This window comes from Nelumbo lutea, chromosome 7 (genome assembly GCF_056320005.1).
Source record: "Nelumbo lutea isolate HS-2025 chromosome 7, American lotus-T2T, whole genome shotgun sequence".
In the NCBI taxonomy this organism is placed as follows: Eukaryota; Viridiplantae; Streptophyta; class Magnoliopsida; order Proteales; family Nelumbonaceae; genus Nelumbo; species Nelumbo lutea.
Window position 1 is genome coordinate 60,601,805 of NC_142690.1, and position 27,992 is coordinate 60,629,796.

Genomic DNA, 27,992 nt, shown 5'->3' on the forward strand with positions numbered 1-27,992 from the left:
GAGTTTTAGTCTCGGTAAAATGGCATTAGATCCCAGTTTCAGATAGGATTTTTTGGATCAGTCAACTGGAGTTTATGGAATTTTTGTTGGGTGTATTGGAGTGAGAGAGCCAAAGGGGCATCACCCATTGTTGCAGTATCGGCAAGATGTGGTGGAATTTCCCCATTTTGGTAGGTGGCAATACAGAATTTTCCAAGAATCTTTTTTCCCTAATATCTCCAATATGGTGCCAATGTTTTGTTGATATTTCAGATTTCATTGATAGACTATAGGGTTGATTATCTCAGCCTATGCCTGCATGACCTGGCCTGGAAATTTTTGGGCCCATGCAGCCATATTTCTCAGGCCTGGCTCGGCCCAGATCTACATTGGCCCAGACCCAGCTCAGGCTTGGTCCATGATCATCCCTAATAGAGTATATATTTAAGGTTTAAAGTTTTAGAATATTATTAGAAGCTTTTTGATATTTCATTAAAACCATTATAACTTTTTAAAAAATATTTTCCTAGAAGAACAGATATAGGTTTGGTGATTGGATGATTGGCTTTCTATTTTGATGAAATTCAATTAAAAGTTCACTATAATTCAAAAGAAAAAGAAGGCACATGACTGAAAAAGAGACTTCTCAAACTAATCAAAGTATACTTCTGGTCACCTTTCTTGTACTCTATTTTTTCTTTTAATAAATTTTATTTTACTATAAAAAAACTAATCAAAGTGTATACTAACTAAAAGACAAAAGTAAATAACAAATGTAATGAAGAGAAGATGGCTAAAAGACCAAAAGGGAGACAGAGAGAGATACCTATTAAATATTTTCCCTTATTTGATTTGTAAGAGGTTGGGCCTTGGCGCGGGTTGGGTTGCTCCATTGCGACCTTGGTGACAAGGGTTCAAATCTTGGAAACAGCCTCTCTGTATGTGCAGGGGTAAGGCTGTGATATCTGTCCTTCCCCAGACCCCACATTGGCGGGAGCCTCATGCACTGGGCTGCTGTTATTTTATTCATAAGTTGCTTGCTATGGTTTTTTGAGCCTTAAATGTGCGATTATACTTTTCTAATGATTCCTTGAAGGAAGGTTTATTAACTAATTCCATGTTTTTAGAAAAATTTCCTGACTTTTACAATTTCCAAATATCATAAATTTATTCTTTTGGAGGATCAGGGCCTAGTCAAATATCTTTTACAGGGAAATCCACATTTTGTGATTGGGGTGGGGTGGGGGGTGGGGAGAATAGAGAGAAAGAAGATGCATAACAAAAACAACTATGTGGATCAGCAGGGAAATTTCACCTTTTCCTTTCTTCTTTCTTCTCTTCTTGTTTTTCCTGTTTATTTTCTGAGTAGGTTTAAACAATTATCATTATGCATTGGAATGCTGATTCCTTTCTCCCCATTTATTATTGTACCTGGCTCTTTTTTTTTTTGCTTTTTTTATGCCATATGTCTTAGTTTAGTTTTATGACAACAACCAGGTGCACTAACTGCTCAAGAGTCACTCGTTTCCCACGGTATAATGATCCACTGAAGGTACTTTGTTTTTGTTTTCTGGTGGACGCAATGAAGTTATTTATGTCTACTTTTTTTGGTAGAGAAGCTTTATTTCATGATCCGCATCATTTCTGTCCTATTATACAGCTTGTAGAAACAAGGAGAGGACGATGTGGAGAGTGGGCTAATTGCTTTACACTCTATTGTCGAGCTTTTGGTTATGAGGCTCGTCTGGTAGGTCAATTTATTCTTTTACCTTTACTTTATAAAGCCTTAGCTTATTCTTTTATTATTACCTCCCTTATCTAAGCTCAGAACTCTTTTACTCTGTGTGTGTGTGTGTGTTTCTGTGTATTTTAAGTGGCTTATTAAAATGTAGTGGGTTTTATGCACCTTGTCTTATAAACAAGCAACAAATACTTAATAGACTGAGCTAAATTCAGCAATAATCCGGAAATGAACTAACAAAAAGTATGGACGGAGAAGAGGAAAGAAGAAGTTAGTTGGGTGAAAACACCTAATTGCTGTGCTCTTCCACTGTCTTATATAGTCACTGCTGAAATAAAAGAGAGAATTACAAGTATAGCCACGATAGAACAGCTGAAATAAGAAAAAGAAATAAAGGCCCAAAACCTAAAAATGTTGAGCAATCAATAAAGAAGAAACAAATAACCCAAATACCTAGCTCAATTACAAGCATATCTTGTCAACACTCCCCCTCAAACTAAGCATAGATGTTAACTATAACCAGCTTGCTTACATATTGAGCTTAAGGAACTTTTCCCATCTAACTTCACATGGTTTAATTTCCAAGAACATCACATTTTATCCAAGTTAGACAGTTTTTTATTCTCAACTGATTGGAGGATCATTGGTCTGAGTTATTTGTAAATCTTTGCCTAGTCCAATCTTAAACCACTGCTATCATGTCAGATGACCGAAGTGTTTTTTGTGGACCCTTTCTGTATTGACTTGAAAATATGTGGGTAGCTCATATCATTTCCCTTGGCAGTGTGAACAGATGGTGGAGGGGAGGTGGAAGGGATATAAATTTCATAAAAACATTCCAAGCTAAAAGTAAGATTAAGGAATGGAATAAAGAAGTGTTTAGGAGAGTGGAGGAAAGAAAAGTAGAGATTATTGTGCAAATAAAGGAACTTGACAAGAAGGTCTCAAAGCAAGCATCAGCTAAAGAGAGTAGTTTGAGATGGAGGTTGAAAGATTTTTTGAGAAAAGGTAAAGATGAATTTGACCTTATTTTGACAAGGGGGGAAATGAGTTGGAGGCAAATGTTGAGATGTAAATGGCTTAAACAAGGGGATGACAATTCAAGAATATAAAAAAAATGGCAATTCAAAATTCTTTCACATTCTGGAAAATGGGAAGAAAAAGAAGAATCTGATATCTAAATTAGTGTTTAATGATGATGTGATTGAACAAGAAAAGGAGATTAACAGGATTTTTGTGGACCACTTAAGTTGATTTACAATATTCAACCCCCACCCCGCCCCAAATACCTAATGGAAACACTAGATTGGCCTTGTCTATTGAGTGTCAAAGCTGTATTCTTGTAGAAACCATTCTAGTTGGATAAAATTAAATTTGTATTCCCCATGGGTAGATGGATGGTTATTCTATGACTTTCTTTTAAGAGTGCTGGGACATAATAAAGGAGGAGCTTTTGGAGGCCTTTGAGGAGTCCTATCAAAGAGGGAAGATAAATCTAGGGAATGCTACTTTATAGCTCTTATACCAAAGACAATAGATTCATCTCATCCAAGAGACCTTAGGCCCATAAGCTTGGTGGGAACTAGGAAGTCTTTATAAAATAATTGCAGAGGTTCTCTCTTTGAGGATTGAGGCACTCCCAAATCTGATTTCAAAAAACCAAAGGGCTTTCATTCATGGAAGGCAGATCATATGTCAAATTCTAATTGCTTAGAAGTGAGTTTGGAGATAGATGGTGATTGTGGATCAGAGGATTCATTCAATTGTATCCAGTGATTCCTTGCCTAGGCCCAGGCATAGCCCCTTTGAACATGTGCGTGCCTAGTGCTCCTGATGCACTTTGCGCTCAGCTAAGGTGCACACCTTTGTTAATTCTTGTGCCTTTTTTTTTTTTTTTGAAGCACCTTGCAATTGAGGTCCTGGAAGGCTGCAGATCACTCTTCACAGGAACATTGTCTTTCCACACTAACTTAAATGGGAATGCCATTTATTTGGGGGATCTTAGGTGTTATGGGCCCGGGAATAGGATCGCGTCACGGGTCGGTCCACGGGGAAAAGCTCCTGTTTTCCCTTGTTCCTCCCCTTCCTAGCTGAACCTATCTTGGCATCCTAGAGGGTGATTTGTCCAAAAGATCACCGAACTCTCCTTTTACTCTCTTTCTTGACTGGAAATTTGATATCTTTATTCAATAATTTCAGCTCCTTAAATAGGAGATTACAAGAGGTAAGAGTCCTCCTTGTAGGAAGACTCCTTGATAACTAAACTGCTTACAGATAAGATAGATAAGACTCCTAGATAAGACTAACTAAACTACTTACAGATAAGATAGATAAGACTCCTAGATAAGACTAACTAAATTGCTTACAGATAAGATAAGAGTAAGAAAGTAGATAAGATAAGGATAAGGTAAGATGAACTGTGGCTAGCTAGATAATCTGATGAGGGTCCCACGTTACTGCTGCTGCCGGCGGCGGTACTTCTTCCCCACGAATGCGTCCATAACATTACTCCCCTCTTGGACTACGAGCTTGTCCTCAAGCTTGAAATCTGGATATGTGTCTTGGAGTTCAATCAAGGGAATCCAGGATAGGTGGAAGGATTTAGCCCTCCTGGATCGGGTTCCAATGAAGGGGGTTCATCCTCATCATCCTCTTGTTCCACCAGGAGGCAGAAAAGTCTCTTGCACTTGTGCCTTGCTGAGTAGAGTTCATCATAATTAAAACACTGTCCCCTCGCTCTGCGTTCCGCCATCTTAGCCCTGGACAAGTGCTTAATAGGGGGTGCAACAACGCTGCTCCCCTCACTGGATGCTGATATGGAATTGTGGCTCATTCTGTGGTTTCTGTTCTTGGCTGGCTGCTGAAGATGGAGCCATTCCGAGTGGTTCCGGGGATGCCCATGCGGATGGAGGCCGCCCCATAGTGAAGGTTCCGCGGCTGAGCTGCATCTTTCGTTCGAAGGCGCGAGCTAGATTCATGGCTGTAACCAAGTTGGGGGGGTGTTGCATCTCCACATCCACCCTCAAGGGTTTTGCTAACCCTGCGGTGAACATGTCTACCTGCTGGTCCGGTCGTACCGAAGCTGCTCTGGCAAGGAGGGTCTGGAATTGGCGCTGGTATTCAGCCGCCATTCCCGTCTATTTGAGGTTGATCAGTTCACCTAACGGGTTGCTCGTCAATGGGGGCCCAAACCTGAGGAGGTAGTAGGATTTGAATTGGGTCCAACTGAGCCCGGGTTCCTCCTGCTCCAATTTATAAAACCAGAGCTGCGTCTCCTCCGTCATGTGGAATGCGGCCAAGCTTACCTTGTCGCTATCCCCTGTCCGTTGGTTGCGGAACAACTGCTCGCATCTGTACAGCCATCCCAAAGGATCTCCGGCGCCGTTGTATGAAGGGAACTCCAGCCTGCTGTACTTGGGAACGACCGCGGCTACCGAGGCGACGACCTGCTGTTCACCGGACGACTCCGTCAAGTCTGGTCGGCAGCTGTTTGTGGTTACAACCCCTTCTGGATTCCTCTCCTTGTTAGAGAAATACGATTCCAGCAAGCGTCGCAGCTCCTGGACATTGTCTTTGACCTCACGAACCTCCACGCTAGTTTCCACGAGCCTATGCTCCAGTTCGTGGACCCTGGATGATAGCTGCTCCAGATCTTCCATGACGGTTGGCTCTGATACCAAGTTGTTATGGGTCTGGGACTATGATCTCGTCACGGGTCGGTCCACGGGGAAAAGCTCCTGTTTTCCCTTGTTCCTCCCCTTCCTAGCTGAACCTATCTTGGCGTCCTAGAGGGTGATTTGTCCAAGAGATCACCGAACTTTCCTTTTACTCTCTTTCTTGACTGGAAATTTGATATCTTTATTCAATAATTTCAGCTCCTTAAATAGGAGATTACAAGAGGTAAGAGTCCTCCTTGTAGGAAGACTCCTTGATAACTAAACTGCTTACAGATAAGATAGATAAGATTCCTAGATAAGACTAACTAAACTGCTTACAGATAAGATAAGAGTAAGAAAGCGGATAAGATAAGGATAAGGTAAGATGAACTGTGACTAGCTAGATAATCTGATGAGGGTCCCACGTTACTGCTGCTGCCGGCGGTGGTACTTCTTCCCCACGAATGCGTCCATAACATTAGGTCACTTGCAAAGGATCTAACTGAAAACTCACCATTTCTATTTCACTTCTAGGTCCATTGATCATCTTGGTTACCTCTAACAGCCTGGTTTCTTAGCATCTGTAGTAGGCCCATAACGCTAACCATTTCCCAGTCATGAAAAATCCTTCAGAATTGGGGAGACCAGACCACATTTCCTCCCAAGATTTGATAAAATTTATCCACTTTGGCATCTCTGTTTTTATTTTTTGATTGATACCTGTAAAAGTCATTAATATTAGAAATGAAGCTCAGGAGTACAAGAAAGATACAGAAGCAGCGAGAGATAAACTCTCTTATCTCTCCCCCAAACAACTTTTCTTCTTTTTGCAACCATGCCCAAAACAACTGATCTCTACCCGCCCCTTGTTTAGCAAGAGCATCAGAAAAGGAATTTGCACTCCTTTTGACCCATCAAACTCACTTCCATATTTTGTGTGAATCATTTGAATTTCTTCCTTCCACTGTCATAACTCTCAAATTTTCCTCTTCACTTTGTAGCCATCCCACAACCAATTTGGAATCCCCTTAAATAACTAAATTTCCAATGTTCAGAGATCTTGCCTTCTTTACTCCAATTAAAGCCAAAGTTTCATCTCTTAGGGAATCTCCTACTCCAATTGGGCAGAATAAAATGTCAGCATTTTGCTCTCTTCATCCCTAAATACTCCTATTCCTGACATGCCTGGCTTACCCAAACTGCTTCCATCAAAGTTGAGCTTAAATCCCCTATCTGGTGGAGACCAAGTAGGAATACTGAAATTCTTAACTGGGGCAGAATTTGCCACTTCTTTCTAGTTTGAAATGATGTCATTCACTGAGACAGTAGAAAAGGAGTACAGAGTTTGTAGTCAATGGGCCACTCTGTTACTTTGTAGTTTGTAGGCAAAATGGCATTTAGTGTGTATATTAACCATTAATTTCCATCAAATAAGCAATGGGAGAAGGAAAAATATGACATAGAAGTGTCCCTGAAGTACCATGGAGTGTCAGTGTCCAATGTGGGATGTGTATCCAACATGGATACTTCATATGCTTAGGGAGTATCCATGTAGCACCACTTCTAGCACATATCCCTCATGTGTTTTGGACGTTTTACAGTAATACAGAACCTCCTTCCTCTCCTCACTTCCACAATCTAGTGGTGGTGCCAGTAACATCATAGAAACATGGGCTGCATAATCAGGAGATGTAATGCTGCTAGTAAACCCTTGGGCTTCATGGAAACATTCAGGAGATGGTGCCTATAACGTTATACTTTTGCTCTCGTCATCATGTACAATCAAATAGGCCTGCAAAAGGATGACGCCATCGCTAGTGAGAATGTACTGTCTGGTGATGTCCTCTTCTTGATTCAGCTCATCCAGAAATTCAAACACCCAGTTACATTATACTAGGGCTGAGTTTGGAAGGAGTACAAATGCAAATATGTAGAGTTTAGAACTTTATATTTTGTATTATTTTGTATGTATTTACGCTGTACATATTTGCATTTGTACTGCTTCCAAACTGAGCCTAACTTCCTATAAGTCATTGCATCTCTGAGGCTTTCTCGTTATACAGTCTCTAGGTGCTCTACTTCTTGCCAAACAGACTTCAGTGTGGAGAAATACAATGCCTGTGATTTCTCTCCTTCCTTCAGATTATTGATCTCGCTCAGCTGATATGTTTTAGTCACATTTATTGCCCAAGAATAGGTCTCAGCCACATGATTCCAGATTTCTTTTGATGTTTTAGCCCACAAATAATTCCAACTGATTTGCAGCAAAAAATAATTTCAAGTGATGTGTGGTTATGTTGAACTCACCAGCCACAACATCACCATATAGTTCTCTTGGACCCATTTGGTGTGTGAAGTGGAACAGTGGGGACCAGCTCTGCAGATTTTTCAATGATGTACCCTAGCTTCCCACAACCCAAGAGTGAGTAGAGTGTCCTGGAGCAATCATCCTGGTGTCCTCTTCCATTTTGGCACCAGGGTTGATTCTATCATACATAAGTTTGTGAGGCTTGTAAGCTTGTTTATGTTCTAGAATTCGATTCATCCTAGATCCTTTTCACAGTTAATTTATATTTATTGGAAGCACTTGTGATTGATGGAGGCTTCTAGCGAAGATTCCAACATACCCATGGACAGGTAGATGAACCAGTAAATACCATTATCTCCTGATGTACCTGCTCTCTACTACCATGTAGTAAAAGACTCAAAACATAGGAAAAAAAAGAAGAAACAGTAGGATAATGGGAAGGAGAGCAAGGAATTCGGGAAAAAAAACTAAAGAATTGTATACCTTTACCCTTGGTAAACTATTTAGAAATGGGTTAAGATGGTATAATACTCAGTTACTATTAACTGAGATAGTCAATCATACAGATAATAGCACTCTGTTTGGTGTGACAACATCAGCAGATTGTATGCCTTTGACTCTAGTACCAATTACCAAGTAGTGAAAGTATAGAAAAGAAAGGAAGAAGAGTAGAATAGTGGGAAAGAAATAAATAAGGAGGAAAAACTACAAAATTATATGCCTTTGACTCTCAATAAGTTCTTCCATTGCCAAACATGTAATATGCCAAAAAACTTGAAAGTATACATTAATAATATAGACTGGATAGGGCAGACCAAAATGGATTAACCAGCCTTTTCACCATCAAAAGTTTAATTATCGTTATGTAAATGTGATATCAAGTGCTACTTGTTCTTCATTTCCAGATCTTGGATTTCACTGACCATGTTTGGACGGAGTGCTTCTCACATCTTCTGGGAAGGTAAAATGTTATTCACCAAACTGCTATTGTTTTTTATGTTCATGATTTTTCTAATTTATTTTGAGTGTGATGAATGCAACCAAACTTCTCACTTTATGATAGTAGTTTCCATAGTCATTTTCTAACATGTATATACAGATGGATGCATCTTGATCCTTGTGATGGAGTCTATGACAATCCATTGTTATATGAAAAGGGGTACTCTCTTTTCCACACATCTAATTATTATGGCCTTATTTATGCCTTCAATTGTATCTATGCCCTAGAATGTTTCTGGGATTTTTTATTTTAGTTTATTTCTATTAATTGTTGTATTTAATATTCTTCTAAAGCTGGAAAAAGAACCTCAGCTATGCAATTGCTATTGCTAAAGATGGAGTTCATGACGTCACTAAACGCTACACAAGGAAGTGGCATGAGGTAGTTGCATATTAGTTCTTGTACTAAAAAATCTACTTTTTTCTTAAGTCCAGTTTTTAGAAAGCCAATTCACAGTATTCTTTCCACACTTATCTTTAGCTAATTTATGCACCAAGTGTATATTTCATCTTCCAGGTTCTATCAAGGCGGAACATTGCCACAGAGCCTGTTGTCTCTGCTGTTCTCTCTGATATAACTAAAGAATGTCGAAAAGGTCTTAGCTCTCAGGAACTTGTTATACTTGAAGATTGTGACAGAAAAGAAGCAAATGCACTTGAAAGAGGCCTCCATTCACAAGATGATACTTCAATCTCATTACCAGGAAGACAGAGTGGGGCCAAGGAATGGCGCATAGCAAGATCAGAGATAGGCTCAGATTCTTTGAGTAGTTCTTCGTGCCCTGTCCGTATGTGTTTTGATGGGCATGTTTCAAGCATTTACACTGCTTTTTATTCTCTCCTGTTACAGTTAGTTGACAATGGTCTTCCTACATCTGAAATTGTTGAAATCCTTAAGATGGTTAAAAGGGTATTATTGAATCTTAAGAATACATCCTTTCGATCAAGGAGAGCTTCAATTGATTTAGATTCCAATGTCTCACAAATTATGCCCTCTATGGATGGATTACTTACTGCACTTTCCCTGAAGAGTGAACTAGAAAAAGATGGGAAGTTAACTATTAGTTTGGCTGGTGATCCTGTCAAAACCTCTATAGCTTTGCCAGTGGCATTGGATACTATTGATGATATCATTGATGATCCTAAAAGTAATCACAACATTGATAAAAATTCTTTACCTATTTGGAAGCTAAACAGAATATCTTCTGGTTCCGTCCTAGCAAGTGGTGAAGAGCTTCCTTTGGAAATAGTAAGCATCTAGCTGATGGTTCTAATTAGTTCATTTAATTAAATGTGCTATTCTAATATTCCCAACAAATTTCAGGTTACCTCAGCATTCGATGGTGTTCGTATGTCTAAATGGGGAGAGCCAAATGGTGCAAAAGGTACTATTACCTTATCATAAAAACACAGAAGATGATTCTTTTCAGTCCTAGAACTATCCAGCAAAATAGAAGGAATAGAACCAAATACTGAAAGAATAAGAAGTGATGCATTTCTTGATGAGATCTATCATAAATGGTGGTTCTTTCTTGCAGTAGTTATTAGTTATTGATCTATATTGCCTTACCATTGATAAAGGTTTAACTTGTCATGTCTTGTTCAATTTGCAAAGAAAGAGTTGATGCATGATTGGTGTAGGATAGGTGGGTGGTCTCACAACTTTCGTATCTGGTGCTGGGCCTTTAGAATGAAGAAAGAATATTTGAGTGATTAAGGATGAAGAATATAGGCAGAAAAGTATGTGGGCAGCTTTCTGTCCACCAAATAATGAACAAGATATAATATAATATATATATATATATATATATATATATATATTTAAAGGTAAAAGTAAAATTAATTGAAAGGAAAAAGGAATAGAGTACAAGCAACAACCGGGTGTTAAGGTAACACCCCAACAACAGAACAACATAGCAGATATACAATTACAAAACCAAAACAATACAAGGCCCCAGAAAGCTTAATCTTCAACTTTAAAAGCTTTGTCTTACCCATTTCCATCCTCATTCTACACCTCTCCACCTTCCCCGACAGCTGTCTTCTCTCTTTCTTCTTTCAAAGTCTTCAAAAGCCCTTTTAGCAAACTCCTCTCCACCTTCCCTGACAACTTTAAAAGAGATTAAAAAAAAGAACTCTTACTATTATTGCAAACAACAAGGAGATAACTCATTTTTTGCAATTACAACGACTCTATTCATAGACTTGAGTCACATAGGATAAGAATTTGAATCTCCCTTATGGACTTCAATCTAGACTAAAAGCTGATGCAAAACATCTAATTACTTTCAAGCTAAGACTAACCCATAGGGACACTCAAACTAGCTAAATACTATAAATAGCAATATTGATTGTTCCACTAAGAATAGTAAACTTATATAAGACTAAAACTTGATCCTATTCCTAAGACATCAACAAACTAGGAAATATATTTAAAAACCCAAAAAAATACCAACATCCCTGTCACCCCAAAATTCTGAACTTGGTGTAGGAATAAGACAACTGGTTTATTTCTCCATGCATTCTATCCTTGCTTCCATAACTGCACCAATGATTCAAGCTTAAATCTATGATCTCTTGCTTTAATGCCTTGCAATCAACATTTTGTCCAGACCATGTGCCCACCATTGTGATCATCTAAATAAGTCCTGTTTCACCATTCTAATCTATTTAGGAGTTCTAATAGCTATACTGGAGATATAAAATTTCATTGCAAGAGAAAATGTATTGGGCTTGAATTTATTAACACTTGATCTCCTTGCGATGGTAATAACTATGAAAGTATTTGAGCAAAAAACAATAGTTCAAAAAATGACATGTTCCTAACATTTCTATGAAATATTTTCATTTTCATGGTTAGCAAACAAAATAGTACTAGAATATATCTTGATGTATTCTCCAATGATTTGAAACCTTCAATATTATTTTTAACAAATTTTACTTAGTTATTTATGTCAAGTTTTGATTTTTAATTTACATGTACATAGATGTCATCCAAATAATTTGTTCCAGCATGATGCACTTCTCTTTAAGCTCATTCTCATTTCTAGTTTACCATTGTTAAGGGGCATGAGACTAGGGTATTTAAATCTTTTCATTTGCTATTATGTTATTGGAATCTTTTTATGTTCTGTACTGCTTTTCTTTTTTTTTTTTTTGGTTGATTGGCAAAGAAAATGTTAGCAGATGATGTAATTAAAATTTAGTACCAACTGGTTGGATTATTCCAACAACCCAAGACTACAATATAAATCACACTTTTGCCCAAAGCAAGTGTTGTCTATTAACCCCCATTTTTGCTAGTGAATCTGCCATCCCATTTTCAATTCTTCTAATCCAGATAAAGGTGATATTCAACTCCCTTGATAACCATCTGATAAAGTTCAGATCTGTATTAGTTTTAGTTCCAGAATAACAAAGAAAAGAGAGAAGAGAAAAAGAATAGGAGGAGAAGAGAAAAGAATAGAAGAAGAAAGATTGGTTCAAACTAGTGAAGATTTTTCTCTCTAGTTGACCAGATTGTTATTTATAGGTTTCTAGTTAAAACATAAAGACTGTTGTGCCCCTACATAAGTATGGGAGACATCACTTAAATCGGACATTACATCACACGCTCAACAAAAAACAAAAAGACCAAACTACCCCTCTACAATCGAGTCTAACACTCCCCCCCATGCTGGTGAGTAATTGTCATATAGTCCCAACTTGTTACATATGTAATTCACTCTTCCTCGACTCAACCCTTTGGTGAACAAGTCTTCCCATTGGCTTCCTGTGTTTACATATATAGTACTTATCACTCCACTAAGCACCTTCTCTCTCACAAAGTGACAATCAACTTCTATATGTTTTGTTCTCTCATGAAAAACTAAATTGGAAGAAATGTGAACTGCAGCTTGGTTCTCACAATATAGCTTTATAGGGGTATCAATCGAGTACCCCATCTCCTGTAAGAGGTTTCTCAACCACACTAGTTCACATGTTATATGTGCCACGGCTATATATTCAACTTCTACACTGCTTCTTGCTACTACTATAGTGGACCTCCTGTCAGATATAGAACCGGCCTAATTAGCATCAGTGCATCCTCTATCTCAAGGCTTCCTCCACTCTTGTATAACAAGGCACGACTTGGAGCTCCCTTCAAGTACTATACAATCCTTAGAACTGCATCCCAATGCGGAACCAAAGGATTTTGCATAAACTGACTCATCACACTAACTGCAAATGAGATATCTAGTCGAGTAATGGTTAGGTAGTTCAACTTACCCACCAACCTCTTATACCTTCCAGGGTCTTCAAACTCCTCGCTTGCACCACTACTCAACTTGACATTTGGTTCCATGGGTGTTCTAACTGGTTTGGCACCCAATAATCCTGTCTCCTCTAACAGATCAAGAACATACTTCCTTTGACACAAATTAATACCATATTTGGACCTTGCTACCTCTATCCCCAAGAAATATTTTAATTTACCAAGGTCCTTTGTTTGGAAGTGATCATGTAAAAAGGTCTTCAACCTATCAATCCCCAACTTATTACTACTGGTAATAACAATTTCATCTACATATACCACCAATAAAATCTTTACTGCACCTGAATCATAGCTGAATACTGAATGATCAACTTGATACTGTTTCATGCCAACTTTTTTCCCCACTTCACTGAATCTACCAAACCATGCACGAGGAGATTGTTTTAAGTCCATAAATGGCTTTCTTAAGTCTACACACCTTACCATCTTCCTCCCGAGAAACAAACTCTGGTGGTTGCTCCATATAGACCTCCTCAAGAAGATCACCATGTAAAAAAACATTCTTGATGTCAAGTTGAAACAAAGGCCAATCATACATAGCAGCTAGAAAGTTCAAAACACGAATTGGGTCAATCTTAGCAACAAGGGAGGTCTCTGTGTGGTCAATGCCATACAAATGTGAATAACCTTTGGCAGCCAACCGAGCTTTCAATCGCTCGACACTACCATCTGGTAAATACTTGGTAGTGTATGCCCACTTACACCCTACAACATGCTTACTAGGAGGGAGAGTGGTGAGATCCCACATGATTATGAGCCAGAGTTGAGAGCTATTCTTCCATTGCTTGGCGCCATCCTGGAGAGGTAAGGGCTTGTTAGACATCCTTAGGAACAAAAACAAAGGATAGAAGAGAAACAAACTGTCGATGGGATACGGAAAGATGAGATACAAAAACATAATTCGAGATAGGATGAAAAGTGCACTTGTGTTTACTTTTCCGCAAGGCAATAGGAAGATCGAGGCAGGAGTAGGGGTGATGTTGGTGTGAGAACAACTGTTGAATTTTCCAATGGTGAAGAAACTAAAGGAGGAGCTGATGCATGTCAACGTGTATACACTTACCAAATGGGTGGTCGTTCAATAGGAAGTTGCACCAGAGGCAAAGACTTGGTCACAACTGGAACAAGAGTAATGGGGTCTTCAATCGGAACTAGAAGTGGAGGTAGAGTAGGAGAGACATCTGACCTAGAGAAAAACAGAACAGACTCAAAGAACATAACACCAGGACACACCAAAGAATGTTGGAACTAGGGTTATAACACTTATGCTCTTTCTAGGTCCTACAATGGTCAAGGAAGACACACTTAGTAGACCGTGCATCTAGTTTGTCCATTCTAGGTCCATGATTATGGATAAAGCACACACCTAAAAACCCTGAGAGTAAGAGGAAAAGGAGATAAGGTAGGACACAAAATAGAGAAGGGAGAATGACCTTCAAGGATAGACATGGGCATTCGATTATTAAGGAAGTAAGATGTAAGCACAACATCACTCAAAAAACGTTTAGGTACACTCATATGGTGCAAAAGGGACTGAGTAACCTCTAAAAGATGGTGGTTCTTTCTCTCGGCCACCCCATTTTGTTGAGGGGTGTAAGTACACGAGGTTTAATGAATAATGCCATGTTGTTCCAAATATTCCTAAAACGGGTTATAAAAATATTCGTGGCCATTATCAGATTAATGTGCATACCAAACTAAGTGCAGATTTTTGGCATGAAACTTTTTTGGAAAATAGAAAACAACTCACTCCTTTCTTTCATAAGGTAAAGTCATGTCATCTTTAAATAGTCATCGACAAAAATTACAAAGTACTTGTAATAGTAGAAATCTGCTGAATTAAAAAATATGAAAGAAAGTAGTTTCTTGAAGAGAGAAGGAAGAGAGAAGGAGAAGAAGAGAAGAAGAGAAGTTGAAAGAAAAGAGAGCAATAATCTGGCCGCCCCCTTCACTTATTATTTATACTAAAATAATAGAACAATACAAAGACAACTATGCCCTTATAGGGCGATAAAACATAAAACAACATATATAACACTCAAAAAACATAATAAAATTTGGACTCACATAACTACTATGGTCCCCACCTCCTTTATAACAACTAACATAAAACATCTACTCAGAAAAACATCATAAAACTAATTAATCTTCAACACTCCCCCTCAAGTTGGGAGTAAATGTTACACATTCCCAACTTGCGTAGATCATGTTCAAGCTTGTTCCTTGCCACCCCTTTAGTGAAAACATCAGCCAGCTGCAACTCTGAAGAGACATAAGGCAAACAAACTTCTCTGGTTGTTACCCTTTCTCTTATAAAGTGTCTATCAACTTCAATGTGTTTTGTCCTATCATGCTGAATTGGATTGTGGGCAATATTGATTGTAGCCTGATGCCACAGTATAACATCATAGGTTCCTCTGCTTTCACCCCAATCTCACTCAAAAGATATCTAACCCAAAGAAGTTCTGAGACACCATGAGCCATAGATCTATACTTAGCCTCTGCACTTGACCTTGCCACAACCGCTTGCTTCTTGCTCTTCCAAGAGATCAAGTTTCCACCTACAAAAGTACACACTCTTGATGTAGACCTCTTGTCATCTAAGCATCCTGCCCAGTCTGCATCTGTATAGGATTCTAGCTTCAGATTCTCATGATTTGAGAAAAGAATGCCTCCGCCAGGGTGCTTTTTCAGATATGCATGTATTCTCTCAATAGCTTCCCAGTGCTGGACCCGAGGTGCATGCATGTACTGACTCACAACACTAACAACATAAGAAATATCTGGTTGTGTCATACACAAATACAGCAGTCGGCCCACCATTCTTTGATATCTCCCCACATCCTTTACCAATTCACCATCCACACCATTAATTCTGTGATTTGAATCAATAGGAGTGTCTGTTGGTTTGGCCCCTAGTTTCCCAGTCTCTCGCAGTAGATCAAGTACATACTTTCTCTGTGAAATGAAGATCCCATGCTTGGATCTTGCAACTTCAATCCCTAAGAAGTATTTGAGTTCACCAAGATCTTTTATCTCAAATTCTTGATGCAATGATTTTTTGAGATCATCAATCTCGTCTAGATCATTTCTTGTCACCACTATATCATCCACATACACAATTAGGATTGACACCAAAGCATCTCTCCTCTTCACAAAGAGGGTGTGATCAGACTATGTTTGTGTTATCCAAAACGGATGAGTGCCCCTCTGAACCTATCAAACCAAACCCTAGGTGACTATTTCAATCCATACAGAGATTTTCTGAGTCTACACACCTTTCCTTTACCAACATTTTCATAAAAGCCTGTTGGAATGTCCATATATACCTCCTTCTGTAAGTCACCATTGAGGAAAGCATTTTTGACATCAAGCTGGAACAAGGGCCATGAATAGGTGGCTGCTAGAGATAAAAGAATACGAACTGAACTCATCTTAGCTACTGGTGCAAAGGTTTCCAGATAATCAACACCATAGGTCTGAGTATACCCTTTTGCTACCAACCTTGCCTTGTACCTCTCTATCTTGCCATCGGCCTTATACTTCATTGTGAATACCCATCGACATCCGACTGTCCCCTTGTTTGGGGGGAGATCAACTATTTCCTAAGTTTGGTTTTTGACCAAAGCATCCATCTCATCTTGCATGGCTGTTTTCCACTCAGGTTTGGAGAGAGCCTCAATAACATTCCTGGGTATAGACACAGAATCCAGGGAAGAAAGAAAGGCATGGTAGGAGGGTGATAAGGTACTATAGGAAAGATGGTGTGAAATGCAATGGGCTGTACACTTTTTCTTCCCCTTACGAAGTGCAATGGGAAGAACAAGGTTAGTGGGATCAATTGCAACAATGGTGTTAGGGACAGAAACATTATCATCAGAAAACATCACAGGTTCAAGAGGAATACCTGGAACTATATCTGCCGAATCTGGAGTTTCAGAAGGACTGACAGAGAGTGGTGTGGGTCGAGGATGTGTGGAGTCAACCATCATCTGCCGGCGCTGATATTGCTGTGAGGCTGCCCATAGTGGCTCAAGTAATGAAACCGGAGGTGCAGGTGCTGGCTGAACCGATGCTGGCTGAACTGATGGTGCAGGTGGTGGTTGAACTGATGTAAATGCTGGCTGAACTGATGGAGGCACCACAGAAACAGGAAGAGGAACAGATTGTGAGTTCTCCTCCCCAAAACTCTCCCCATGAGGAGAACCACTCTAGAAGAAGAATGTGGATTCAAAAAAGGTAACATCCATAGAGACCAATTTGCTCATCGACATTGGGTCATAATAGCAATACCCCTTTTGGTTCTGTGCATACCCAAGAAAAACACATTTCATGGCCTTAGGATCCAATTTCTTGCGATGAGGGCCAAGAATGTGAACAAAAGAAACATAGCCAAAAACCCTCAGAGATATATGAAATATCTCTCTATTTGGAAAAAGGAGGCTAAATGGCACCTTAAACCCCAAAGTCCGTGAAGGAACACGGTTAATCACATGTACGGCTGTAAGAACTGCATCTCCCCAGAACTGCACAACTGAAGCACACACCATAAGACTCCTTGCCACCTCCACAATGTGTTTGTTTTTCCTCTCAGCAACTCCATTCTGTTTCGGTGTATATGCATTATTGCTTTGGCATTATCTGATCTAAAAACCTTAGTTCTCATTCCAAATTGTGTGAGAACCATCTGGTGGAATTGTCATACCAAGTTAGGAACCTCATCATGTGATCTCATCAAATATATCCAAGAATATCGTGTATAATCATCCACAAACAAGAGAAAGTAACGGAATCCTCCCATGGAAGGGATTTGATATGGCCCCCATACATCAGTGTGAACAATATTAAAAGCAAAAGTACTTCTTTTATTACTTGGTTTAAAAGATTGTCTACAATGCTTTCCTAACTGACAACTCTCACACTCCAAAGTAGATAATTGAACAGACTCAAACAATTTTGGGAAAAGACATTTCAAAGAACTAAAAGAAAGATGTCCTAAGCGATTGTGCCAAAGCATAATCTTGTTTACTGACTCTGACCCACTACTATTGCTGCTGCTAACATGATGGCCCTGATGTCTCGGAATCTCATCCAGAAGGTAGACTCCATTCACTTCACGACCACTCCCAATCATCTTCTTTGACTCCAGATCCTACAAAACACAATTACCAGGAAGAAAATGTCACAAAACAATTCAATTTTTTTGTCAAAGAACTAACAGACAGTAGGTTGGTATGAAGTCCAGGGACATGTAAAACAGAGGACAGAGTGTTATCATTGGTCACTTTAAATGTCCCCTTCCCAGCAATGGGCATATGTGAACCATTTGCTGTAGAGACTCTATCTCTACCAGAGCACAACTGATAGGAACTGAAAATGGTAGGGGCATTAGTCATATGCTCAGATGCTCCTGAGTCTATAATCTAGGGAGGTCCCTCCTTACCTGAAGTGAATGCAAGATTCACAGTTGCATATGAACTACCTGTATGTGCAAAGGAAGTGGTGTAGTGTAGTTGGCTCCTGCATTTTGTTGTCCATTTGGAAGGCTAGAGCTGGGTGAATCTTTCTTATTCAGAAGCTGTCCAAACCTCTCCAATTCTGTTCTCACTGTTGCTACTACAATGGATTCCCAATCAATTTGGGAGAGAGGGGCTGAAGAGTCTCCTATAGTGGCTACATTTGCATTTCCCTTCTTGTTTCTTATCCAAGCAGGCATAAGATTTGGATGAAGCTTCCAACAAGTGTCCCTGATATGCTTAGGCTTCTTGCAATAATCACACACCAAGTCCTTCTTATCTTCCCTTCTAGTCTCACTACTCCCCTTATCTCCATTCGGCTTAGGTTTTGTTGTACCAACCATAGCTGACTGGTCAATCCCAGGCTGTCTCAGCATTACATTTCTCCCACTCTCCTCTCTAGAGACAAAAGCATAGGCCTGAGAGAGTGTCACACCCTCCCTAGAAAGAATCTGCTGCCTAGCAATGTCAAATTTAGGGTTTAGCCCTGCCAAGAACTCAAAAACCCTATTCCCCTCTACCAGTTTGTGATAAGTTGTTGCATCATTTACACTTTCCCTTACCACAATTTCTAAGTGATCTATTTCCTGCCATAGGGTTTTCAGCCTGGAGAAATACACAGTAAGAGGTTTTTCTCCCTGTTTCATACTTATCACTTGATTTCTTAACTATTAGGCTCTGGCTTCATTTTGCTTATGAGAGTAGGTTTCAGTCACTCCATCCCAAATTTCCTTAGCAGTATTAGCCCATAGGAAATTTTTTGCAATATGAGGTAACATAGAATTACACAGCCAAGATATTACCATGTAATTCTCTTGCACCCATCGGGAAGAGTCTGTATCAGGTTTCTTCTCCTCCCCAGTGAGATACTCTAATTTTCCACGGGCACCAATAGCCATCTTAGCTGATTGTGTCCACTCCAAATAATTTGTACCATCAAGTTTTACTGTAGTAATGATCCCAAACCCAAAAATATCACTACTACCTCCAACACCCAGTCCCACAATACTGGTAGATTTCATCTTGGTATTCCAACTCTCCATTTTACTTCAAATAGTTCAACAATAAGAAAAAAATAGATTGGAGACCTTCAAAAAATAATTTAATACCACACACACAGAGAGAAATCTCTCTCCTCCCCACACCTCCCAACAGAGAGAAGTGAATCGATCACTCCGGAAGGCCTAGAAAATTTCAGAAACCAAACCGCCCTCTTCAGAAAATCAAAAGAAAACTAACAATACCTGGGCACCCAAGATCAGATAAAAAACAAATAGTCCAACTTTTTTGGGACTCTTCCTCGTACTCCAGTTCTTCTTGATTTTGATGCTGAATAGTAGATCACCTTTCTGATGTCTAGATCCCACCAAAAACTCCAAGAACTGGGCAATCTATAGCAGATCGATCAGCCCTTTACTACTTCATGCAGTCGGCTGATCTAGGGCTGCATGAGAATGCTTCAAGAAACCCTAGCCGATGCTCTGATACCAAGTAGAAATCTGCTGAATTAAAAAATATGAAAGAAAGTAGTTTCTTGAAGAGAGAAGGAGAAGAAGAGAAGAAGAGAAGTTGAAAGAAAAGAGAGCAATAATCTGGCCGCCCCCTTTACTTATTATTTATAATAAAATAATAGAATAGTACAAAGACAACTATGCCCTTATAGGGCGGAAAAACATAAAACATCATATATAACACTCAAAAAACATAATAAAATTTGGACTCACATAACTACTGTGGTCCCCACCTCCTATCTAACAACTAACATAAAACATCTACTCAGAAAAACATCATAAAACTAATTAATATTCAACAATAACCATTGTATTACAGTATTTTATTTGGACCCCAAATGTCCCAATAGACCAAAGAAAAAGGACTCGGCATACGACTATCAACCTTAGGATTAAAGGGAATAAGATGGTGTTTCCCATATTGACACAACTCACAATCCAAAGTAGAAAGATGACTCAATGACGAGACAAGTAACTTAAGTGCCTTGAGAGACGGATGACCAAGCCTACAGTGCCACCATAGAGGAGAAAGAGATGACTAAAGAGCTATTGACAAATAGCTCTCAAGGTAATAGAGTCTACTAGTTTCATGCCCTCCACCAATCTTCATCCCTGTCTTGAGATCCTAAAAACACATGAAGAAGGATAAAAGGTGATAGAGCAATTAAGAGATTTGCTCAATTTACTAATAGACATAAGGTTAAAAGGGAATTTTGATGTAGAAGATGGTTTTTTTTATGAGTGTGTGTGATGTAGAAGACTGAGAGAGTAAAGAAAACACACCTAGAGTCTCAGTCATATGATCGGAAGCTCCAGAGTCAATAATCCAATAGGTGGGTTTGGATGCCAGACAAGCCATACTTGAGTGGGCAAAAGTAGTTGTATTTTGTTGAGAAGTAGCTTGGAGGAACCGCTCATACTCATCACGTGGAACACTCATCATCTCGTACCTGAAGGGTTGAGAGATCCATCACATGGACGCCCAAAGATTGCAGAATAAGGGGCGAATTTCAAAAAATTTTCTCTCCCTTCAACTGGGAATCACATTCCCTATTTAGAAAATCATATTTTCAAGGATAAATCTTGAACCTTTAAACTGAACCAGATCCGAACCAAAAGGAATGGGAGAGAAAGATACCTGATACGGAGAAGTAATATCTCCCAACGAAGGTGTTCACGCCCAAGGAAGGATCCAAAGACTGCTCCCACTAAAGATGGCGCAGTGCAGGATGGAGCAGAATCAGCAGTGCTCTTCCCCAAGAACTCTGTCCTTCACAAGAAACAACAGGATGGAACGTGAGCACAGCTTCCCTTTTCAATCATTTCTCAAAGAACTGATGTCAAGATCCAATCTTGACTTCTCCCACAACTGGAGATCGAACTGGCAAACAGGGCGGCAAGAGCAGGGAGGCGGCAAGAGAGTATTCGCAGGGTGCAGAATTCTCTCTTCTTGATTTCAGCACTAAAGAGGATCTGATGTGTTTCTTGGTCTCTCTCAAGGCTGCCGCCCCCTCCTTCCTTTTGTTAACTTGAAAAGATCAGCTCCTAATCCCATCAGGAGGTGCTTATCCAAATCATATTTGGATAAGCCTTCTCTTCTAATGATAAGGATAAACCCTTATCTTATCTGTAGATTAGATTAGCTTTATCCTAATCTTATTAGGAGGTTTCTAGATCTGAATCACATTCAGATCTGGACTCTCTGAGTGGATAGGATTAAGACCCTATCCTAACTACTAATCCATCTCAGAATTTGCCCCTTTAATTAACTAAATTAATAGCCTAGTTCGAAATGGGCTTTAGGCCCATTAAGCTTATGTGCTCACTTAACCTTCCTAATCGCTGCCCAGTTGGGCTTCCTTGTATGGCGTGGGACCCAAGCATTGATCTACACATCAGCCACATGGGTTCGGCCTAGCCTTTGTTACAAGGCCTGGTCAAATACACTGTTAAAGACAGTGCACCCTCTGAAACCCATCAAATGGGATCTATGGGCCCAACACTTACCTTAAGTGGTCCCTGGGCCAAGCCACCTTGTAACACCCAGGAACTGTGGGCAGATGCAAGATTAGCCCATCAGGTATTATCCTCAATGGTCTTACACTTAACCTCTCAGCCCATAATGATCATACACTGTCTGACAAGAGAGGACCTCTCCCTCGGCTGCAAGAAACAGTGTTGCACTCTCCACTTTTATGGATCCCGGGAATTAAAACCCTTTTGCAAACATTTTAGAAACCATAATATATATACTTTTATATCTCATATAAAATATATTTTGCAAAACAAATTTCAACGGTTGAAATCGGCTGCCGGCAGTCTTGGTTTCCAACAGTGAGAGTGCATCCCCGATCATTACCTTTGTCCGACAAAGGGGCTGATTCTGTCACTATGATCACCCACTCAGATGAATTCTCGGATTGTCCCAACATACCCAGGTTTTGACCCCCGCTAAGGATCTCACTGATTGGTACATCAAAGACAGCCCGATCCGACACCTAGTGCAGTATCATAATCGAGTCTAGGGGTCGGGTGTAACTTTTCAGTTTTGCCCATCAATCTCCAAGGTCCAGGGCAATACTGGAAATCTGGTCCAGTTCAAAGATTCAATTAATCCCACACTGTATGTGCCTAGGGTCTCACCCCGGTAGCTGAGACAAGCCACTCCAACCGACTTGGTGGCACCACAGTGTCAGCCTTGTTAGGATAGGTCTCCCCAGACCGACCCACTGGCTGTGAACATTCAAAACTAACACGAGTCTCAATAAGTGTCCAGTTTAAGGGTAATACACAGAAACATACCAAGGGAACATGAATCAAATATGTACTTTTATTCATTTACAATAAACTCATAAAGTACATCAATTTTGATTGAAGCTAAGGGCATACAAAACTGTCTAACAGTACCACCACCACTAGCCACCACATGATTTGCCTAGGTTAAAGGTGGTCCTTGTAGATCATTACAAAAGTTGATAGTGTGTCCATCCATTCCACAGTATGTACCTTTCTTCCGACCACTACTACGTCTTCTTAGATTTGTCTACAATGAAATTGATTTTGAACAGTGAAATTTTCTTTTGTATTTATCTTTTGATTGTCTTCTATTTGCTTTTCATATCCTGGGTGTCGATGGTGGCTCAGAATTTAGAAGAACATGAGATTTGATGATTCAATTAATGGAACTTTGCAGCCCTGGCACCAAGATGAAAGTGTGTGTGTGTGTGTGTGTGTGTTTTATAGAGAAACTGCTTCCTTGGTTTTTCTGTTTTTCTCATCTTTCTTTTCTTAGTTCTTTCTCTTTTATGGTGGGTTGGGTTAAGTGTGCCAAAGTGTAAAATCTGTTGATATGTTCTCAATATAGACAATATTAGATGAGAAGAAAACCTATTTTTAAATTTATAGAAAATCTAAGGTGAAACTTTTACTGTTAACCCAAACAAGTTGATTTGCAATGTGGAAATGGCAAGGTGAGCCTTGGTTAAGAAAATAATGTGATAATATTATAGGGCATGTAGTGAACAATCATGGGTTTAAATTCAAGTGAAATTTTGTTAAACAAAACAAAGTTTCAAAAATTTTGGATAACTTATTTCCATTAAAATTTTGGAATTTTATTATTTTGTCCAAATTTTCTAATTTTTACATAAGATTTATAAGTTCTATAAAATAAATAATATAAATATAAGATTAGTATAAAATATAAAAAAATATTTATAAAGAACAACTTTTAGTGAAAAAAGTTTCACCTAGGGGTGCTCATGGTTTGGTTAACCGATCCTTGGGCTAGTTTTTGAAACCGAACTGGTACTACCAGTCAACTGATTAACTGGTTGACTGGTTTCGATTTTTGACCAATTTGTTTTTTTATGTCTACAAAACAGTCCTCCAGTTTTTCAAAAATACCGAACTGAAACTGAACTGATCAGTTTGGTTAACCGGTTTTCTTGGTTCAGTTCAGTTTTTCAACTTTTTGAGCACCCCTAGTTTTTTTATCAATAGCTAAAATTCATTAAAAATTAGAAAAATGGAAGATACAAGAAAAGGAGGAGATAAACTCTCTTAACTCCCCCAGATAGATGCAAGAAAAAGATTACAATATAGCCTAAAAATCAGTGTTTCTTCCCAATTCCTTGTTTTGCTAAAGCATCAACCATACAGTTGGCATCCCTCGTAACCCAATTCATCTTGATTTCCATTCCTTGTGTATGTCTAAATTTACAATATGAGAACCCCTAGTTTCACCCAACATTTTTGATTCTTTATTTCTTTCACATTTTGAATAAAAAATACAGAATACTCCTAAAAATAAATACTTTAAAGAATCATGAGTAGGTAATGTTGTGACATGGGTGGTTTGTTTCAATCTTCAATAATAAAGATAAACTATTTGTCTTAAATGGGTAAAACAGTCTTTCTACAAAAATATGTTAGCGAATGCACTAATCTATATCTATATAATATTATCTGAATTGATAAAATGAAAGTACAATTAAATAAAATGGAATTATTTAAAATAGTTATATTAATTTAAAATTTAAAATTAATTAAATTACAATTTGAAGTTTATATTTAATTAATAAAAAAGTATCATGAACAGGTTAAGTCACCAAAAATAATGTTTGAGACTTTGAGTTGGAGTTAGACTGTTTTGGCTCAATTGGAAATGTCATAGGGATCCCTCTGTTTCAATTTTACTTAACAAAGCCTGCACATTGCACGGGTCCCAACTAGTAATGAAAACCCAGTATTGAAACATATTTAGATTCCAAGGAGAGTATCTAACTTGTATGATCTTTATCTACACTGCATTTTTTTTTTTTACTTTTCTTCTTAGGTTGTTCTGTGCAGAAATATCTTTGATTCTGAAATTCTTGGTTCCATATATATTAGTAACTGTTTTAATCAATGTAGGTAGTTGGATAATATACAAGATAATGGATGGAAAGATGCACAATCTAGAGGCCTATGAATTGATGTCAGCAAATGATGCTCCAGAGAGGGATCCAATGGATTGGTAAGATTCTTTAATTAAATGTATAACCATGTAATAACAAAGTAAGCCACTAGATGTTAAACCAATGCTTTAAAGTCATACCTCAGGTGTGTCTAGACTGATAGGGCGAGGCCCATTTTGTGAGGTGTGCTTCACCTGAACCAAGGTGTGTCTGACCTGGATTAGTGATATGTATTGATGAAGTAACCTTGGATTTGGTGTTTACATATGTAATCTACTATATCATAGGTTGTATCTATGATTTAGAGTTTATACACTTTAGCCTATGTGGGCATTGAACCTTGTTGAGTTATTGTGCCGATGTTAAGTTATTAGGCCCAGCTTTGTTTTATTTTTATTTACTTTATTTAGTTAGTGTTAGCGTAGGGGTATTTCTGTCTTTATATTTGTTGAGGTTGCTGATCTTATTATTATGTTAGAACTAGTGTCTCTTACTTAAATAAGAGCACTTATGTCTTTTCCATTATATTAATAATATAAAAACATGTCTGGTTGAATGGTAGGGTCTGTTTTTCCCTAATTCGAACCAGACTTTTCTCCTCCTTTTCTCTCTCTCTTTCTCATTCTTCTTGACTGCTAACAGACAAACAGAATTCAAAGGCAGGCCGAATTACAACATGGTATCAGAGCTGAACTAAGCAAATTGGATCTGCCTAGATTTCTGTTCTCTGCACACTCAATCTAGGGTTTTCCCTTGAATTCTCTGCCATAGATTGGAGATCAGGGAAAGGGCTGAAAAGGAGTGATCGTCCTCTTCCCTTGGAGGTTTCTATGCCTCTGGTTGTGTCTTGTGTGGTCGGTTGCTGTGGTTTCTAAGCCCTCCCCTAATCAATGTAGGGCTGGTTCGTGTGGAGCAGTGGGTGTCTTGTGTGGACTGATTTTCTTCTTGTGTGGTTGTCCTTCAGGTGATGAGGTAAGGGATTTCTATGCATATTTTCTGTTATGAATCATATAGGAAATATGTTGCAGATCATATGGTGGGATTTCAGACTGTAGTGTGCTGGGGTTTATGTTGTTTTTTGTGTGATTTGAAGGAGAAGTGGTATTCATATAGTGGTGAGATTTCAGGTAGCTGTAGGGTAGGGTTTGTGGTGTAATGAGTGCAACTTTCAGCAATACTAAGTGCTGAAATCAGTGTGATCAAGTCGTGTGTAGTGTGCAGAATTTAGTGATAAAAGAATTCAGCAAGTGTGCAGAATTCAGTGATAACAGAATTCAGCAATGGGAGATAATAGTGATAGCAAATCTAATGTGATAATACCTACTGACTACCTGAATGTTCAAATGACCTCCATTAAACTGAATGGGGAGAATTATGTCCCTTGGGCTAAATTTGTAGAAGTTTTTCTTAAGGCAAAGAAGAAGGTGGAGCACATAAGAGAGGAGAAACCCTCCACTGATTCTCAAGAGTACGAAGATTGGGAACAAGAGGATGCGCAGATTAGCACGTGGTTATGGAATAGTATGGAACCTAGGATTAGTGTAAACTTCATGTTTCTTGACACTGCCAAAGATGTGTGGGACCATGCTAAGAAATTGTATTCTGGTCAAGACAATACAACTAGGGTATATCAGCTGTATTAGGAATACTTAATCTGCAACAGGGCAATCAGAGTCTTGAGGAGTACTATGCCAGTATGAGAAACATCCGTAATGAGTTGAATGTTTTATCACCCCCTCACTTCTGCTGTCAAGATTCAGCAACAACAGAGAGAACAGTTTGATGTGACTCGTTTTTTGGTGGGGCTGAAATCTGAGTATGAACCAGTACGAGCCCAGATACCACGTGGATCAGCTCTTCCGTCTTTAGAGGAGGTGTTTGTTCGACTTCGGAGGACTTCTATTGGATCTACGAAGAACTCTAATGTCTCGAATAGATCAGCATTTGTAGTGTCGAGAGGCTATGGTGTTAGAGGTGGGGCTCGAGGAGCCCAGTCTGGCCATGGTGGTAGTAGTGGTCCGGTATATGGCCGGAGTGGTAGTGGTGGATCTACATATACCCGTGGTGGTGGTCATACTGGAGGCAGAGATTCAGGGGGAGCCCGTGGTAGAGGACGTGGCTCCGGTCCGCGGAGGTGTACTCATTGTGGTATGGATGGCCATACTATTAATTATTACTATGACTTGCATGGTCCACCCTCAACCTGGGCCAGTCATGCCATGACTAGTGACATCAGTTCTGGTTTTAGGCAGGAGAATCGTTCAGCTGATCAGATGCCTCCTACCTCTTTAGATGGTTCAGGGAAGGAGATGGTGAGTGTTCCCCATGATGAGTATGAGAGGTTTGTTCAATCCACGTCTCAGCAGAACACGACTACTTTTGCACACTCAGGTATGGTTTGTTCGGCATCCACACCCAATCCCTAGATTATTGACTCTGGAGCCTCCGATCACTTGATTGGAACTCCAAGTGTGTTTTCTTCCCTCTCTCATTGCTCAACATCACAATTTGTTACCCTTGTTAATGGTTCCACATCATCTATTTGTGGTGTTGGTAATGTTGACCTGGACTCTGTACCCCTGTCCTCAGTTTTGTATGTTCCTAAACTTCCGTTTAATCTTATGTCTGTTCGTAAGCTGACCAAGTCACTTAACTGCTCCATTACATTTTACCCTTCTATGTGTGTTTTTCAAGATCTCAAGACAGGGATGAAGATTGGTGGAGGGCATGAAGTCGATGGATTGTATTATCTTGATGGTGGTGGAAGAACATCAACAGCTCTTCAGTCATCTATCTCTCCTCTCCAGTGGCATTGTCGATTTGGTCAATTTTTGCTGAAAGTTTTGAAATCTTTGGTTCCTTCATTGAGTCAACTTTCTGTTCTAGATTGTGAGTCGTGTCAGTTTGGGAAACACCATCGTGTTCCCTTTAGTTCTAGGGTTGATAACTGTGTGTCGAGTCCTTTTTCTTTGATTCCTTCAGATGTATGGGGTCCTTATAAAGTGATGT

The 27,992-nt window shown here is 39.2% G+C and overlaps 1 protein-coding gene across 7 annotated transcripts in view; it reads left to right on the forward strand.

Annotated features, from left to right (window-relative positions):
• PNG1 (peptide-N-glycanase 1) overlaps positions 1-27,992 on the forward strand; it is a 71,349-nt gene that overhangs the window by 17,962 nt on the left and 25,395 nt on the right. For all 7 annotated transcript variants that reach the window (XM_088954798.1, XM_088954793.1, XM_088954794.1 and 4 more), the window contains exons 8-15: positions 1,477-1,531; positions 1,640-1,726; positions 8,590-8,645; positions 8,784-8,843; positions 8,978-9,065; positions 9,201-9,932; positions 10,008-10,068; positions 24,940-25,042. In XM_088954798.1, the coding sequence (XP_088810924.1) occupies positions 1,477-1,531; positions 1,640-1,726; positions 8,590-8,645; positions 8,784-8,843; positions 8,978-9,065; positions 9,201-9,932; positions 10,008-10,068; positions 24,940-25,042 (1,242 nt within the window). The remainder of the gene's footprint in view (positions 1-1,476; positions 1,532-1,639; positions 1,727-8,589; positions 8,646-8,783; positions 8,844-8,977; positions 9,066-9,200; positions 9,933-10,007; positions 10,069-24,939; positions 25,043-27,992) is intronic.